This window comes from Triturus cristatus, chromosome 7, assembly GCF_964204655.1.
Source record: "Triturus cristatus chromosome 7, aTriCri1.1, whole genome shotgun sequence".
In the NCBI taxonomy this organism is placed as follows: Eukaryota; Metazoa; Chordata; class Amphibia; order Caudata; family Salamandridae; genus Triturus; species Triturus cristatus.
This window is the reverse complement of record NC_140590.1, coordinates 765675506-765694247: the sequence shown is the minus strand read 5'-3', so window position 1 is coordinate 765694247 and position 18742 is coordinate 765675506. Positions and strand designations below refer to the sequence as shown.

The window sequence follows — 18742 nt, the reverse complement described above, 5'->3', positions numbered from 1 at the left end:
CACTGCTGCACCCCACACACTGCTGCACGCCACACACTGCTGCCCGCCACACTGCTGCACGCCACACACTGCTGCACGCCACACACTGCTGCACGCCTCACACTGCTGCACGCCTCACACTGCTGCACGCCTCACACTGCTTGACGCCGCACACTGCTGCACGCCTCACACTGCTGCACGCCTCACACTGCTGCACGCCGCACACTGCTGCACGCCACACACTGCTGCACGCCGCACACTGCTGCACGCCGCACACTGCTGCACGCCACACTGCTGCATGCCGCACAATGCAACACGAAACACTGCTGCACGCCACACACTGCTGCACGCCACACACTGGTGCACGCCGCACACTGCTGCACGCCACACACTGCTGCATTACTCACTGCTGCATGCTGCACGACACTGCTGCACACTGCTGCACGCCGCTGCACGCCACAGTGCTGCATGCCTCACACTGCTACACGAAACACTGCTGCACGCCACACACTGCTGCATGCCACACTGCTGCACGCCACACACTGCTGCATGCCGCACTGCTGCACGCCGCACACTGCTGCACGCCTCACACTGCTGAACGCCACACACTGCTGCACGCTGCACACTGCTGCACTCCACACACTGCTTTTATGCGAGTTTATGCTACTGACATTGTAAATGACAATGCCTTTTATTTGTTTTAAAACCAAAACATAAATAAAAGGCATTGTAATTTTACAATGCCAATAGCTCAAACTCTTATAAATGCGAGACCTATTGCCTTGCAAATGCTTGTTTTATTTAATGCAGTTTTCGCTGACATTACCCAAAGGTGTCACAGCGCTTTAGAATAGAACCAAGTATGTTACATAAGGAGAATTACACACTAACAAGTAACAAATGCAATCAGGCTAATTAAAAAGATCAAGATAAAATAAGAGGTGCAAGAAATAGGTTAATACAGGTATAGGAGACATAGTCAAAGTGTTGCGTTCAAATGAATGCCAAGCAGTCTTGGTGGACATGAGAGAGAGTTGAATTAAGCTGGGAAGTGTCTTAGGAAGAGAAGAGATTTAAAATCTGTTTAGAAGGTCCGGATAGATGCGGTGGTTCGGAGGGTTGGTGGAAGTGAATTCCAGATTCTAGCCGCATAGCCTGAAAAGGATTGAGCCATACAGCTTTCCCTTTCTACTCGTGAGTACTGGGATGGGTGCAGTACAGAAATAACCAAAAGCTTTCTCTGTCTGAGAAAGGGGAAAGTGTGCATCTGCTTCTTAGGCGAAGTGACTAGCTCATTTCCGTGGTGCCGTGCTTTCGGTTTGTCTTAGTGCACGTCGCTCTCCCCTGTGTCACTTCCTGCCGGTTGAAGGGTGGGGCTTGGAGCGAGACGCGGTCCAGTTAGATTTCTACACGAGCAGTTTCCCAGGTGATATAAGGCGCCTGCGCAAAACGATTCCCCCTTCTCAAGTCCTAGCAGCAGGGCCCGGTGCACTGCCACGTCCGGGAGGGGGAGACCGCAGGAGCCAGTGTTGAGGCGCGGTTGGGGCAAGTGGCAGTAACAGAACACCAGGGTCAAGACTCCTTTCCTGCCAGTCCTCCCAGATACAACAAGATTGTTCTCCAAGTCGCCGTTATGGCCCGGTTCCTGCTACCCGCCCTGTTATGTCTTGCTCTGGGCCTGGTGCGCGCAGATATCCAAGAGGAGGAAGATGTGTTGGTGCTGACCAATGCCAACTTCAAGGAGGCGCTGAAGAAGTATCCGGGATTGCTGGTGGAGTTTTGTGAGTACGGGGGTCCTCGGGGGTCCTCGGGGTGAATGAGGGGGTGCTGCCGCAGCAGTGTCTGTAGAACGAGGGTTGTTTGATGTAGGAGGGTCATTTGAGAATAATGCAGGAGGGATTCTGAAGAGCGATGCAGGAGAATTTGGTGAAGTGGGCGATGTTGGAGCCCTGGTGTGGTGTTTATCTTTATCAGTAGTATCTGTAATAGGGTGGGCATAGTAGGGATGTCTTGATGAGGCTGGTTCAGGGAGGCTGCAGGTTGGTTTCTATATATAGGGATTGTTACTGGGTACACTTTGAGAGAGGAGGATTGGGGTCGAGGGGCTGTTCTGTTTTCAAGTCCCACAAGAGAAATGTCTAAAACAAGTTCGAGTTTACGGAAGGGAAAGGCTCATGGAGTGGGGATCTCCTGCTTTGTGGCTTGGATACTATGCAGTGCATATCTTTATGCGATTGTTGTGAGGTGAGTAGTGCTTGTAGGCAGGCCATTGTCCTGTCAGTGTTGTGATCACAAGTGCAGGCCATCACGTAAAAGTTTGGGACGGTCGAACATCCTGACTTCATAAACGGCATGCGGTGATTTTAATCTCTGCACATGCTTTTCTGTATGGAAACGAAATTTCCCCTTAAATGGCTAGGTTTGGTTCATTCGTCCTGCACGTACAGCGGGTGCTCCTTCCTGACTGACAGAAGGTCAGCCAATCGAAGCTCGCTCCTGATGGGCGGGTCCGGAGGTCAGCACTTCCGACATCCTCAGAGGACGTGGAAGAAGTCTTACTGATTCGGGAAAGGGCGGGACTCGTGAGTGAACCTAGGTTGTAAAACAAAGTGACGAAGGAACTAAAAGTTCCAATTACATATTGGGGAGAATGAAAAGTCCCATTTGAGTTGAAACTGAAATTTTTATTTAAAATGTTCTACAAGTGAACAAGAATCTTCTCGTTTGTTTGCTTAAACGCTCACTGGTAAACGTGTTTTCAAATGCTGGAATGTACAAATACTGAAGCTCTTTCCAAGAAACGTGGAAGTGCTTGGAACAATATTTGGGTACCAGTAACTTTCGTTGGCATTTTCGCTATAAGTGAATTCCGTTGCCCGGAATTCTGACTAGGCAATGAAAGCAAGGAATAGGGTCGGGTGACTTGACGTGCACCTATGATTAGGGACTGTGGCGAAATCTACTGCTTCGGGTTTTCACTCTTCTAGATGAGTAGCAGTCCCCGGGAGCGCCATTGTCGTATGTCTAGACTCCCACAGTTTCTAGTTGCCTAACTGCGCAAAGCAGGGATGCATCTGCTTTTCAACCCTTTGCAATGCCAAGCAAGTAATCTGTCCATATTTGAACTAGACTGGGGTTACGAGGGAAGGCCCCTTATTTTATGAAACAATTTAAGGCATTTATTAGTCAAGCTGAATTCATTTTTTTTTTTGTAAAATCAACAGGTTAATGTACGAACAATTACTTTTGGAGTTGCCAGTCACCGACATTGGGTTTCCTTATTTCATAGGTGTCACCTTAGTACCATTCAAGGTTTCTGCTTCGCGTGTGCGTTTCGTGACTCGATATAGAGGAGAACCATGGTTGAGTTTGAACTTTCATCAGCACTCACTGCTTTGAAGTTGACCCAAGTCTAGAACTATTTTTAGTTGCTAACCCGAGCGGATTAATCATCAGCTGTATTTAGAACACAGTTGTAACGCATGTGTTCTGACTGGATGAATGAGAAACCATTGCAAGTTAGCACTCCAAATTAGCTGCTCATGACACATTTTCGTAGTATTTTTGTGCAGGTATTGCGTGGCTTCTCCGTGCCGAGAAGCGTGCATGCAGTGTGTAAGGGCACTTATGTCATGTATAGATTTTTATTTTATTCGGTCAGCAATGCCTCCCTTCTAGTTACCATCGCTGTGATTTTAACCACTAGGAGCAAGATCTGAAAATGGAATGGAGTCGTAGTACACTGCGCACATGGACTTGGACCGAGTTGCATGTCAACAACTAAGTGGGCCATCCAGAATCCAGAGTTTCATTTCAGTATATGCTAAGCTACTTCCTATGCGTTTCCTCTTAACAACCCTATGTTTGAATTGGCCTGCACTGAAGTGTAACCTCCGCTCTCCCACACTTGTTTTTATTCAGAAGCGCTAACCACTTCATCTGATTGTTTTGCAATAGTATTTAGTTACTTTTGGCTTTATGTATTGTCATGAATTTCCTACATCGTTTTTGGTGTAAGTGAACGGCAGCCATACACTCGATTTGTTATACAGCAAACTAACTTTCAGGAGCTCTGCGTGCTTTTCATCCGGAATGGAATCTGGTATTAAACTCCAAGTGAAATGTTTGTTCGAACATGAGCTATGGGAGCTCGGTCCAGACTGCGCCAAATGTACATATTAGAACAAGATGTATTGGATAAGTGGGGTGCCGGCAATTGGAAATATAACTTTCCGTTTGGGGTACGGGAGGTCAAGGTGCAGCAAGTGGCGGTTGGCAGAGTTCTGTCTATACCTCTGAATTGCATGGCCATTACGTCATTGTTGATGGACAATTCTCGTATTCCTACCGAAGACAGTGATAGGAGGAGCAACATGACCTGGTCGAACACATTGCCACTACAGCTAGTAAGCAGTAGAAGACATTGGGGATACAACTGACAGAAGAACATGTCTGTTCATTTAATTAGGACGTGCAGCCAGCCATTTGGCAACCTCCACTCAATCTTCGAAGCTGACAAATGTGAGGGCTACTCCTGCCTGGTTTCTCACTTGCGTATTGCATCGTCACCTTTTCTATTCTCCTCGATGTTGGTGACATGCTTTAATTTGCTTTTCATTTCCCATCGTTGATTCACGGGATAAGGTATGTACACGATCAATATACTTTTGCAGTAAAATATGTATAACCTAACCGGAAACACTTATCTCTCAGTATATACTGTTACCCAGTTTAATTCTACTGGGCTATGTTGACCTCCATATTTGTGCACAGGCTTTATACCAATTGAATAATTATGCAATCACACAAGTAAATATTCAGTTTACAGGTGTAAAACTACGGCTTGATTATGTGACTCTCCCCCCTGAGTGATGAATATATCTGGATTTTTATCTTTTTTTACTTGAGCTCTAAATGTGTTCCCCCCCTCCCCCCCCCCCTACAGATGCTCCATGGTGTGGTCATTGTAAGGCACTTGTTCCAGAGTATGCCAAAGCAGCTGCTACTCTGAAGGCCGAGAATTCTGAGATTCGTCTGGCCAAGGTGGACGCTACAGAGGAGGCAGATCTAGCCCAGAAGTTTGGAGTTAAAGGCTACCCAACCATAAAGTTTTTCAAGAACGGTGATGATTCCTCGCCCAAGGAGTACTCTGGTAAGTGGTTGTGGTGGCTGAGGCCTGGTGCAGTTGCCAGAAGATGACTGAGCATTGATGAGAACTCTGAAGGCAGTGGGTGTTAGTGAAAGGGATACAGTAGGTTAGATTGCTGGTTAGCTGAGAAATCTAAAGTGATCTGCTTGAAAATCACCCGGAGCAGCTGGGCTCTGGTTTGTTGTGGGTTTTTTTTTTTACGGAAAATAAGTTTGAGTGCAGACAGTAGCCTGGTTCGCAATTTTAGAAGCAACCATGGGATCCTTTTTCCTCCATGTTTGAGAGCACAAGTGATGGATGCCAAGAAGGCCTATGGTGGTCTGGCACTGGCGTTTTCCACTGAGGTTTTGTTCCTTGGTACTCTGTGTAGTGCAGGAGTTTGTATCTTCTTAATGTTGAGAAATTGAAAATGTGAAGAGAAGCAATGTGATTTATATGCGAGGCTCTGGAAATGGATCCTTTGTGTCCTGTCTGTTTCCAGAAACTGACACCGTCACCTGTACGGAGAGTAATCTAACGTAGTGGGAGAAGTAGACCAGATCCAGGAAATTGTTCAAATATGTAACATTTTAGGGTATCGTGTACTGTACTTTCACAAACCGCTTCCTCTAAAAGCCATAATGGGTACTGAAGATTAAAGACCACCAAGGTACTAATCCATAAAGGGTGTTTGAGGCACGTCTTTTCAAAGCTGTTGACCAGGACATGGATTTAAGAGATTGGTACTCGGCAGACTCAAATAATCGATGCAGTGCAGGCTGTGATCATTAGTACGTTGGTGGTACAGTGCAGCTGCTTGTTCTGCTGCGCACACTGATCGAAAGGTGTCCAGGATCTTCCCAAAGTATTGACATGTCTTCATTTACCATTCGGGACAGATATTAATCAATGGGTGTGATGAGGACTTTGAAAGTTTTTAGTGATACAACAAAAGGATTTTAGTAATGAAGAGCAGATGTTTTGCTCCAACATGAGTGGTCGTATTAACACAACCAATATTGCACATAGGATTGTAAATGGCCTTCCATAGTAACTTGTTGGCATTAAAAACACAAACACTAAAGGAAGAGCTTGTTCTTTATGTAGTCCTTAAATTCTATATTTAAATGCACAGAGTTAAACAAATAGATGCTTATGCTCGCACTCCTGCAGTACACAGCCACCGTCGAAATGGGTGCTGTGTATTCATTTGTTACAGCACGATGCTGTTCTAGATTCAAAGGTAAAGTTAACCAGCCTATAACAAAGGTGTTGCAGTTAAATACACGTGATTCAGTGCGTTCGTCATGCTACTCCGAATCATGCAGTGATGAGGTAAAAACAATGCAGTCAGAAGGTGCATGTAATATGGGTCGAAATCCTGAGTGATTACACCTTCAGTCAATAACCACCGTTTCATAACAAGCCATGCCATTGGCTCAACTGATCTAAAGTGCAGAATTCTAGAGTAGTTGAACTGGTACAACATTACAGGTTTTTCTAACCCATGCCTAGCAGCATCTTGAGCTCGTAAGACTTCTCTACTGATACCTCCTGATCTTGCTGTACAATCTTCATGTGGCTACCAGGATGCGGCACGGGCACTGTGATTTAATGATTGTCTGTTTAACAGCTGGCCGAGAAGCACAGGATTTTGTGAACTGGTTGAAGAAGCGCACTGGCCCGGCTGCCAGCACCATTGAGGATGAAGCTGCAGCTGAAAGCTTTGTGGCCTCGCAGGATGTTGTACTGATTGGTTTCTTCAAGGTAACTGAATTTTTTCAGTATCCCCCCCCCCCCCCCCCTCAAGCTAGCTTTGAAATCTTTCCCAAGAGCAGTTGAGGCTGCCATCCTTGCCTTGCAAACACGTGAGCTGCCCGGTACTCTTTAATATTCCATTGCAAAAATGTGCTTGCTTTAACCAGGCCCCAACTCCGGTAAACCACCTTAACTTTGATGCCTAACCCAGAGATCTTGAATTAAACCTACATATGCCCTTTTCATTTCGTACCATGCTCATGATGGTGTTCTTTTCTCTAGGACTTGGAGTCGGACTTTGCCAAGGCTTTCATGCAGGCTGCAGACGCTGTGGATGATATTCCTTTTGGAATTGCTTCCAGTGATGCCCTATTCACTAAATACCAGATGGACAAGGATGGGCTTGTGCTTTTTAAGAAGGTGAGGTGGAGAATGAGGTGAGAAATTTCGCTGCATGCTGGTTGTATGGGTGGAAATTGATGTGAGCTGTTGCTTTAGCAAGGCCTTTGTTGTCTGTCACATTCGGCTTCTCCCCAGCTTTACTTACCTCCCTGAAATGTTGTGCTTTCTTGGGCATCAAGCATAGTTTGAACGAGAGAAATACGTTTGTTACTGATAAGGAAGTTAAAATGTGTGTATTTGCAATTTTATCTTGCAGGGCTGAGATTTACAATTGATTCTGATGAACCTTCGTACATTTTAGTGTTTTGCTTTATTCCGAATATCTCCGATTGTGGAGTTTGTTTGGAAACATTTAGTTTTGCTCGTTCAACATAGTTGGTATGTGAGCACCAAGTGGCAGCATTGACCATGTAAAGGTTTGTCCAAAGAAGTTTATTACATACGTCTTTTCTTCCTTATAATGCAGCATGCAGTCATTTGGGGGTTGTGATGCATTGCAGTGCTTGTAACCTTTATAATTGTTAGTAGTAGGTTCTGTGACCCAATGCAGGGAAAGCTGATCATGGAGTATCTCACCCTAACAAGGTGTCTAGTTGGGATCAAAGAACTACCCAGGCCTTGCTTTGCTGGGAGGCACTTCCTTCTCCCAGTGCCCAGCAGTTGAGGCTTGGTGTTGCCCATAAAGTGCATTAAAATCTAGCGTTGTAGTCAACTGGCGGCCCTGCCCGGCCCCTAGTCTTGGATTGCAGTTGGAGGCCTGACTTTGCGCATGACTGGTATAGCTGCACAAATGAAGTCTGTGAATGACTGAACTAATGTTGCTGAGCTTCTGCCCTGCAGGAACCTTCAAAGTGTTTTTCTCCTTCCAACATGTTGCTTTAACCATTTAGACGGTACGCATCCTCCCCATGTCACATTGTTCGTATTTTATGTTCAGAATATAAGTTGTCCTCCTGTTCCCACAGTTTGATGAAGGCCGCAACACTTTCGCTGAAGAAGTCAGCAAGGAGAATATCCTCAACTTCATCAAGACCAACCAGTTGCCCCTGGTCATAGAGTTCACTGAGCAGGTAATCTCGTTTGCGCCTTCTCTGTTTCATAGTTCTTCGTGGCAGGATCAGGAGCACTTGTGCATGCGTCGGTACTGGAGTAATGGGGTTTCTCTACACGTCAACAGAGGGGTTCTAACCGCTGTAGTTTCCTGAACCTGATTAACATAGGTATTTGGGTCCTATCCGGAGCTGTGTGGTGGGTATTTTTCTGGATGCCAGGTGTGCTGCGGGTCAAGGCTGATGTACATTGGCGCAGCTGTAGATCTTAGTTCTGAAATGGGACGCTGTGGTGCATGCTAGAACTGCATTGTCAGTTGTGTGGATTAGTGTTGCAGGGAAGGATGGAGAATACTGGCAGTAGCTTGATAAAGAGCTTCTTTGTGTTTCTTTCCAGACGGCCCCCAAAATCTTTGGTGGAGAAATTAAGACTCACATTCTGTTGTTCCTGCCGAAGAGTGTGTCGGACTATGAAAGCAAACTTGAACAGTTCAAGAAGGCTGCGGGACACTTCAAAGGAAAGGTAAGGCTAGTCTTCTCGCTATCTCTAGGTTTGGTAAGGGTTCCTATTTAGCTTTCAGGGCTTGGAGCAGTTTTTGGTGTTCTCATGTCCTCACTTTGCCATTTCTTCTCAGATCTTGTTCATCTTCATAGACAGTGACCACAATGATAACCAGCGCATTCTAGAGTTCTTTGGCCTCAAGAAGGAGGAGTGCCCAGCTGTGCGTCTCATCACCCTGGAGGAAGAGATGACAAAGTACAAGCCAGATTCGGATGACCTGAGTGCTGATAAGATCAAAGAGTTCTGTGACAATTTCTTGGAGGGAAAAGTCAAGGTGAGCTGTTGTCACTGAGATCGGAGCCTTTGGGGCTGGAGGTGAAGTAGTAAGGGGATTGTGGGCAGAGCACATGAGGTATCGGGTGGTATGTGCTCAGCTTTGTTCCAGAGCAGGTTAATCGGAGCTTTGCAGGTTACGAGGACTGTAAAGCCCGGTTTCCAGGTTGTTTGGCCCTGGTGGTGGTTTTACTGGGGCATCGAGGTGGTAGAAACTTCATACATTATCCTTTGTGTAGGGCAAGCCCTTTCGGGTTAGGGTTCAGGAAATCTGAAGTGTCTAAGGTGCAGTTAAATTGGCTCTATGCAGGTGAATAAATGATCTTTGGTGACCGAATAGCCAGAAGAGCAGGAGCTCAGCAGTGATTGCATACGTAGGACCTGGGTGAAAGGCATGGACTGTAGTGCACTGGCCTCAATGTTGGCAGCTGCAGTTCAGTGGAGGTATACACGCTCATCCGGGGTAACCGTGTTCTCATGCTTGCTTTCTTCCAGCCTCATCTAATGAGCCAGGAGTTGTCAGACGAGTGGGACAAGAACCCAGTCAAAGTACTTGTCGGCAAAAACTTTGAAGAAGTTGTTTTTGATGAAAACAAGAACGTGTTTGTTGAATTCTGTGAGTCTTACAGTCTTTGAACTGTGCATGATTAAACAACTTATTTGGGGGGTGCAAGTGGGGGATAATGGAACGGGTTGGTAGCAATTGCACACTTCATATTTTACATAGTCTGATTGATTCTCTGGCAAGAGCCTTATTGATATACAAGTGCATTTCTTCTTTGGCCTGGCATCTGAGATTTTTAAGGTTAGATAATCTCGTGCTCCTACGGTGTAGGTGGTCTTTAACAGCATTACAACTCGCGCTGTATTGGATATTAATAGCTATGCTGTAGATGAAGTGCAGAGTTTTACTATTGTGGTTAAGGGCCCATGAAAGCCACCTTACACAAAGCCACCAATCCCTCATGCTCACTCAAAGTTGAGGTGAAGAATGCTGTTTTTTAAAGAATTCGGCACATTATTGCTGTTCTTAGTAAAGCATTATTAAGCATTCGCTTGGGCCGAATTTTGCGATAGTAATTCTAATTGAAAATTAGAATCTCTATTCTCGTAGTACTTGTAGAAGAGCAAGATTTGTGCAGCGTAACTTTATTTGATGGGCTTTTCATTTTGGCCGAGTAGTAAGAGGTCGAATAGCTTCTTACCCACTTCTCGAAGGAGCAGTGTTTCATTTACGGCTAAGTTTCAAACCATCTCTTGCAGAGATGAGCGCACATAGTCCACGTGTAAGCCTAATAGATTGTGGCACTTTTCTTAAGGTACATGCCCTTTTGCTTTTAAGCCTCCTGGCTTTTGTCTTCCTTTTCTGTTTGTGCATTTTCTCATTTTGAATTGCCTGGTTTCTTTGACAGATGCACCATGGTGTGGCCACTGCAAGCAGATTGCGCCCATCTGGGACAAACTGGGTGAGCAGTACAAGGATCACGAGAGTATTGTGATTGCCAAGATGGACTCTACAGCTAACGAAATTGAGGCTGTGAAAATCCACAGTTTTCCCACGCTGAAGTACTTTCCAGCTGGCGCTGAGCGCAAGGTGAGCTGCGATAGTTACTTGATGCAACTAAACTAGTACAGCTGTTTAGTGTAACTTATACTTGCAGCTTGTGGGATTTTTATACAGTGGAGGAGTTACCTTTGGGAGAAAGGTGACGTGAAGGCTGGTCAGTTGTGGTAAAACAGTACTAGGCTTTGGTCATTTTTCCAATTTCTGCATTAACTTTTATTTAAACCTCTTTCCAATACGCAATTGGGAGATATTGGTCGAATCTTAGCAAATGTAACACACATTTGGCTTAATTAAATGAACGTCTGCTGGCATTGGCACCTAAACCTGCCGAGAGTTCTTGACCCACATGTAGGAGGCTGGCTTAGTATATGGTGTCCACTTATTTAAGTGGTGCACCTTGCACTAATCCATGCAACCCTTACGGTGGTTTTAGTGGTCTTTGATAACCATAGAAAGCTCTCAAAGTAGTAGCTGTGGAGAGCATCCTTTAGACTTACCTTGAAAGTGTTAAGCTGCTTGTTTTACCTGTTTAATCTGTAGTGTGAGCTAAATGAAAGAACCACACAGTATTTATATAAATTATTTTTTATTACGCAACTCGCACATTGATAGATCTCCTACCTAGAAATATCAACACAATACAAAAGAATACTTTAAAAGCGATCAGGTAAGTAGCACAAAATACAGTGGTCTCCAGGGCGAGACAAACCATTTACTAAAAGTGGAATGCAAACTGCAACGGAGGACGGGACTTGGACCAGAGGAGCCGGGGACACAAGGAACCACCTATGGTAAGTACCCGGGAACCCCACAGAAGGTGTGTGCAGAATAGAAACACAGCTGCGTGTCCAGTAAAAGTCAATGTAGAAGTTGCTGCTTCAGTTTTAGAGAAGGACCCTTCCAGGAGGGCCCTGAAGAAACTCCTTGGAAGACAGGTTGGACAGCCCTCCCAGCTGTCAATGCCTCACGAAGCCGGTCACCTACACCAGGAAAGCCGAGGCATAGGGGTGAAGTGACATCAGAACCTGCTGTAGACAACAATGGAAAACTTCAAAGATTCCTCTGGACAAGATGCCGAAGAAGTCTGGTGGAATCAAGGGTGTATTCTGGAAGTTAAGAACCTGCATGCATTGGGGAGAGTGCCATGGAGGTGACCAGGAGGCATGGAAGCACAATTCCCACCAATGTTGGGAGGTTCTGTAGAGTTGATGGTGACCTTGTCGCTGCAGCTGTGAGGACCAGATGACACTGAGTAAGAGCAGGAGCTGTGCGCAAGCTGTCCCCTGTTGGGTGTCAGTGAGTAGGTGGTTGGTGTCTGGTGGGACCACTGAGTCTTGGTGGCAGTGAGTGGCGTAGAAGACTAAAAAGGAGCAACTGTTGGACCAGCAAGGTCCATGGTACTCCAAAAACAGGAGTCTGCATGCCCCAAGCAAGCAGAGGTGCTCACTGAAGCAAAAGATCCTCAGGCGTACCTAAGTCACTGGAGTCTCGGACATCGAGCAGCTCACCAAAAATTAAGACCCGCAGTGCAAAGGATGCAGTGAGGAATCTGATCCTAGAGGAAAGATGCTGGAGGCTGAAGCTTCTTGTAGCCCAAAGATCTCGAGTGCAGAGCCAACGAGCCTTACCAATGGCAAGCTGTCGCTGTGAATGGTTGTTTGGTCCCAGTTGTTATAACGAGGCATACTGGCCTCCAACTTGCAGAGTGGACAAGTCAGGAGTTGCAGAACCACCACATGTGTTGCTGAGTCTTGGGAAGTCAGTAGGATGACAGGAGCAGCAGACTGGTCAGTTTCGTTGCATTGCCTGCAGATGCAGTGGAATGACTCCTTCAATCCAAGGGAGATTTCTTCAGGTGTCCTTGATGCCCACAGGTCTGACTAACCTGGAAGAAACGGACGAAGACTTGAAGAACAAGAGCAGCAGGAATCTTCCATGGCGCAGTCTTTGTTCCAATCGAAGTCCAAGTGTCCAGCCGGTTGAATATCGACAAGGTTTCAAGGTTGAGTCTTGTACAATGACGAATCTAAGGACTCTCCCTCGGGTCAGTCCTTAAGTACCCAAAAGAAAGGATTAGAACAACTCTTGCCCCCCTCCCACGAATAGGAGCGGCCAGACAAAGGGGAGGTTACTTATGTCCTTTTTAGGTCTCGCTGAGTCAGCGCGCATGCGATGCTCAGACATTTAGTAGGTGAGTTTTCAAAGTGCTGCTGGCTGGCGACAAGCCTGCAGCTTTGCAATATGTACAGCTGCGATCACTTTCATGCGCGCAGCCTACTTTCACTTTTTGCACGCGCACCACTCTCGTTTCTTGTTTTGCCAGCGTAGGATACAATAGAAGCCCTAAAAGGAGCAATCATGACAATTTTTTGGCACAGGGCTGATTCAACCTAAAGACTTCCGCGGCATGGTGATGTCAAACATCCGCGACGTATCTGGTTAATGGCTGACCGAATGGCGACCTTCTGTTCTGGCGTTGCCCAAAACTATTCAAGGACGTGAAGTTAAGTTCTCGGTGTTGCGCTTACATTTTCATGAATGAGCAGAATAAAACCGCTAGCTTGACATTGCATCCCCTCTGCTCTTTTGTCAAACTGTGAATGCCCCTAAATATCAGGTTATTACCACAAATATAATTAGTGAAGAATTGTCTGTAACCCTTATGTGTATTGTATGTCGAAACAAATATTACATTAAATGTAATTCAGAATGCGTTTTGGCAACTTGCTTCAATCCCTTGGAAGATTACTAAACACACAAATTTGAGATGTCAGGCTATCGTCCCTCGTTCCTCCTGCTGAGCTGCCATCGTGTGGTGACTTCTGATTGAATGGGAGATCGCAGACACCCATTTGAATTGCTTGTAATTAATAAATGCCATTTGAGAAATAAAACTACTTTTAGTTTTCATGAATTAGATGTTTATTTTACAGGGAGAGTGAGCACATGGTATTAAATACCAATCCATTCCGCTTCTTTAAGGACCTAATTGGAATACTCACGGAGAACCTATTTCAACAATCCTCTATTATTGTGCCGACGTTGAGGATAGCTTAGATTTCAGGATTTTACAAAGTTCATATGCCACCATGACCATCTCGGTTAATAAAACTCTTTACACATCTGCGCTATTGGATTCACAGACTCGGATGCTGTTTAACTGCAATCTTGCTGTCTTCTGCAGCCCTCCAAGATTGTTTCAGGGACTTCCTGGTCTGGCCACAGAGCTTTAGCAGCCCTGCCAGGTTTCCCAGGTCCATGCGTGATGTGTTCCTCCAGTCCAGGTTTTAATTTTTTAATTCGGAGACTTGTAAACTTGTTGTTAGATTACAAGGAAAACCAGCATTGGCATAGCCAATAGGTCTCGCCTTTGGGACCTTCTAAGTTTTTAGCCATGCGACAGTTGATGTTGCACCAAGGATATTGTGCTGCATAACAAAATACTTATAAGGTCCCAAAAGCGAGACCTATTGGCTATGCCAATGCTTGTTCAGTTTTGCGCTATAGGGGGGTCCGCCAAGCAGCCCCAATACATGGGATCATACTCATAACACTGGAATCAGTGTTTGGGTCTGATTCCAACATGTTTGATACCAAACATGACTGGTTTCAGTGCAGCCACTGTATAGTTGGACATCTCATTATGACTGATGTCCACTATATGTATTAAAATGGCTGACTGCACTTACAAAGCTTGAGAATCAACTCTGGGGTTTGTAGTGTCCTACACATGCAGGGGCACCCTCACACTTTTAACCAAGCACCCTGCTCTCAGGACTGAAGAGCCTGAGAGGGGTGTCTTATAGGTTTAAATTGCAGTGACCTTGGATATAAGGAAACGTATCTGGTATGAGAAGTACAAGCACCAACTCACACTGCCTACAGTGGCAGGCCTGTAGTCCGTTTAAAGTGGACTCCATGGGTGACACAATACATGCTGCAGTTCATGGGAGGTTCCTGGTGTACCTATGCCCAGGATACCTTAGTACCATATACTAGGGACTTATAAGGTGCACCAGTAGCCAATTGTGCTGGTACTTAAGTACTTGGTGTCAATTTAGTGGAGAAAGCACAGTTGCTGGGGTCCCGATTAGCAGGATCCCAGCAGACTAAGTCCAAAACACACTGACACCAGGCAAAAAGTGGGGGGTTAACCATGCTAGAAGGATCCTACCTTCTTACACCACATCTTTTAGTGGGGATGTCCTAGTATCCTTGTTAATATCCACTTCGTTATATTGTGGAGTTGGTGCATTTGCAGGTTCTTGGTATTTACCTCAACATTGCTATACAGCCATCTGAGTGCTTGCACCATGTCTAGTGTGTTTAACCATTTAGGTGGGAGGATAAATGAGGGGCGATAAGTCTGTGCAGGAGGTACAGAGTTAGGTGTTCACAGCTGCCATGGGGAGCCTTGGATTTAGTCCCGTCACTCTTCAGTTTACCTCCGTTCTTTTGACTTCAATTAAATAAAGTTTAATTTGTATTGAAATTCTTAACTAATACATCTTTCAGCTGCTGGTAACTTCAGCTACCTGCACGTAGCTCTCCTGTGCACAGCCCAGTCTATTTAATTAGACGTTTTTTCTTGGCTGAATATATAAATATATATATCCAAAATTTAAAGTGTTTGAGATGAAAATATGTGCATTTTCAGAACTCCAAGAAGAAAACGGGGCAATTGTTTTTTAGAGCAGATACTGGAGTAATAAATGTGGCATTGAGATTTATTACCGTTATAATTACCTGCGTTATGGCTTCTTTGGTATTAACTATGTAAAGACATTCCAAAGTGACAAAGCATTTATTACAATCCTGGCAACCCGGACTGATGCACTGAGGTGATCGCTGCTCGTAATCTTGACCAACGTAATCTTAACTGTGCTAACAATTGGAGAACTAATATTGGTAGCTCAAGCTTATTTTCATTGAACAGGAGTAGCTCTTATAGGAAAAGTTGGCGGCACCTGCAAAGAGCATTTGGGGTGAATTTCTAGATGCAGGTCAATTCCGAAGTATGCAAAGAACAAAGCATAGATTTCTAGTGCGTTCAGCCCATCTATTGTCACCAAGGGACCGGCAGTAACTAATCTTGACTTGGCACAGCGCTCCTTCTCTTAGTGATGCCATCAGTAGCACTGCTAGGCACTTTTTTTTGTCTGGGATGGGCTACTGGTATGTCGAACCACCAGCACTCTGACTTTTCATGCATTGTTTACTATTTTTGCTATTCTAGGTGGTCGACTACAATGGAGAGCGCACCTTGGAAGGCTTCACCAAGTTCTTGGAAAGTGGAGGACAGGATGGTGCAGCGGCTGATGAGGATGTAAGTTGTACATTTAGCTCTTTATATATATGCCTTGGCTCTGTTCAAGGATGCCCTAGGCTTGGTTAGCCCTACAAAGAATGGTTGGGTTTCAGCACAAGTGAATAACTCCACACTGGTGATCAGAATGCTCATGTGTGCCTGAATTCCATAGGTAAGCATTAAACGGGGCTATGCTCAGAAGCGACCAGTCTATTTCTGAAACCTCACCTATTAATCCTGTTTCTTCTGTAGGATCTGGAAGACTTGGAAGAAGGAGATGAGCCTGACCTAGAGGGCGATGAGGATGAGCAGCACATTCACAAAGACGAGCTGTAAGAAGTGACTTGAAACCTGCACACCCCCAATACAAAACCCAGAAGACACTACTGTGGCAAAGTATAAGAGTGCATCTAGGTCTGGGACAAGGTGGCTGAATCCAGGGATTGACTCCATTTCACCCAAACCTGTCTGTACAGTTGAACGTTTTCTGCTCATCGTTTGGAAGAAGGGATCTTTGGCAACATGGGAACAATTTGAAATGAGCATTTTATTTTCACTACTTATTTTTGTACATTTTTTTGCTAATTCACTCGAGTTGCTGTATGGTTCAGTGCTCATGTCTCGCTTAACTCATTCGGGCTCCTGAGGTTCCGTCTCCAGGATATTTAATTTTTTTCAGCTGTGTAATCTGGTTATCCCTCATGTCCGGGGGCCTACCGATGCAGGTTATTTGAACAGCAGTGCTGCTGCTGGTTTTTTTTTTTGCTGGGTTCGTGGTCTGCCTGATGAATCCCTGGAACCCACTTAAGTGTGAGATCTGATTGTGTCTTTGGCTCTTGCAAACTTAAAACTAGTGGTACTTGGTCCCTTTGGCAGGATTGGTAAGGGCATATTTTGAAGTGTTGTAGCACATTGCTGGCAACGAGAAGGTGCTGTGGTTTGCATCCTTCATCCTTTGGTATTATGGGTTCTGCACAGTGGTTGGGGCTATGTCTGGTCTGTTAACACCTATGCATTAAAAGCCTTCTCCCCACTACCCCAAGGCAGGTGGACTGTCCACTCCCTGACATTTCATTGGCATTTCTGTGTGGACCTCTGTTTGGAAAGATTAGGAGTCTAGTTGGACAAAGCAACCTATTGACACGTAGCCAGGCATTTGGGGGGAGGGAAGGGCAGGGAAGAACTGAGACCTGTTTATGAAAACATTCCACCATTTGTTGAAGCATAATGTGTTGGCCAAATAAAGTTTAAATTTTACTGTTTGTCTCGTGCTTCATGTGTATTGGGTGCTTCCTTTTGCATCGCACTTACGTTTTTTAGCTTTTTTCTAGTTCTGAGAAGATGGTTGCTCTTGAAATCGGTTTCACATGGATCTACGTTTCAAATTTTTTTAAAGAGTTAAAGCATAATCTAGCATCTGGGTGATAACGCAGGGACTGTTTTTTTAATTTTTTTTTATGTCCGGGATCTTCAGTTTTGACAGGATTTTTCTAGAATAGAGTTTAGTTGACAACCCTCACCACAATACAATGCCTGACAGCACTAGTTGAAGAGAACACTACTTCAGTCATTTGCATTTTCTTAGCTAGGCTGCACTAGATTTGCTGGTCATCCCATGCACACTGAAGTCCGCTTTGTTGCCACTTTCTATTAAGGAGCGATTAACTACCCAAGTCACGGAGTTTAAGTGGCCTCTGGACTTCCCTCAAGCTGCCAACCCAATGTGAACACACTCACTTGTCTTTCTGCAGACCGCTTACGGTGGGTGCCATTTTCTTTATTCCAAAATAGTGACCAATCTGCTGCGAACATTAGGTTTTTGCGGCACTTGCTTACCATCCTTGCTGCTGCAGGTGAATAATGCCACATATGGATGATTGACTGTGGAAGGTGGTACTGATCTTTTATTTTCAACTAGTTTTAAGATTTTCCAAATTACAGGCATGGCAAAGTTTTGAGTATTTCTGGAGAATATGATTACATGCAGTTTGGAGCTTTTAGCAAAAAGTGAATGACGTCCCATGAACAGGTAACCAAAAAACAAACCATAATAAAGCTGTAAACTAATGTGATGGATAGGTTGTGTGAAGATGCAGTAGATTGTGATTAATTGGTAGTGTAAGTGGGAATTCAGTTTTGGGACATCATGGATTGGGACATCATGGATTGGGACATCATGGATTGGGACATCATGGATTGTATCAGAAGACACGCCCTATGTATGGGAGGAGGACCAAGAGGGGGTTATGGAATCCTAGTCTTGGTGTATGAAGCAATTCCGGTAAGTGGTAGGAAATTGCTTTGGATTTCTACGGTAGTTTTGAGGGATTGTGTAATTCACTGGGGAAGAGAATCCTCTTTATGGGGGAATTCTCAGGCTTGCCAGACTATAATAATCCTTATTTTAGAAGTGCCAACATATCTAAGGTTTCAAGGCGCTCTGGGCTACCCGGGGAGATTAGGTGAGCTATTGCCCAGAGTCGCATGGTGCTGAGCTACCACTGGTGCCAGGGATCGAACAGTGTGCCCCGCGCTCTGGAGTTAGCTGATCTAGCTGCTGCGCCACACCTCACCCTCGTCCCTTGCTAGCAAGCAAATGCCACAGGCCTCTTCCCATGTCCCAGTACAAGGCTCTATGCTCTTGCCTAGTGTAGATGGTCATGGTGCTAGGTGTCAAATGTAGGGACCTGGGGATTTTAATTTGGTGGTGATAGCA

The 18742-nt window shown here is 45.2% G+C and overlaps 1 protein-coding gene across 1 annotated transcript; it reads left to right on the top strand.

The window, feature by feature from the left end:
- The first annotated feature begins 1330 nt into the window (after nucleotides 1–1330).
- P4HB (prolyl 4-hydroxylase subunit beta) lies at nucleotides 1331–17283 on the top strand. Its single transcript, XM_085617528.1, has 11 exons — nucleotides 1331–1760; nucleotides 4925–5131; nucleotides 6741–6874; nucleotides 7148–7285; nucleotides 8233–8337; nucleotides 8714–8839; nucleotides 8952–9152; nucleotides 9647–9767; nucleotides 10564–10745; nucleotides 15955–16044; nucleotides 16279–17283. Exons 1-11 carry the CDS (start codon nucleotides 1613–1615, stop codon nucleotides 16360–16362), a joined length of 1536 nt encoding a protein of 511 aa, XP_085473654.1. The 5' UTR covers nucleotides 1331–1612; the 3' UTR covers nucleotides 16363–17283.
- The last annotated feature ends 1459 nt before the right edge of the window (nucleotides 17284–18742 follow it).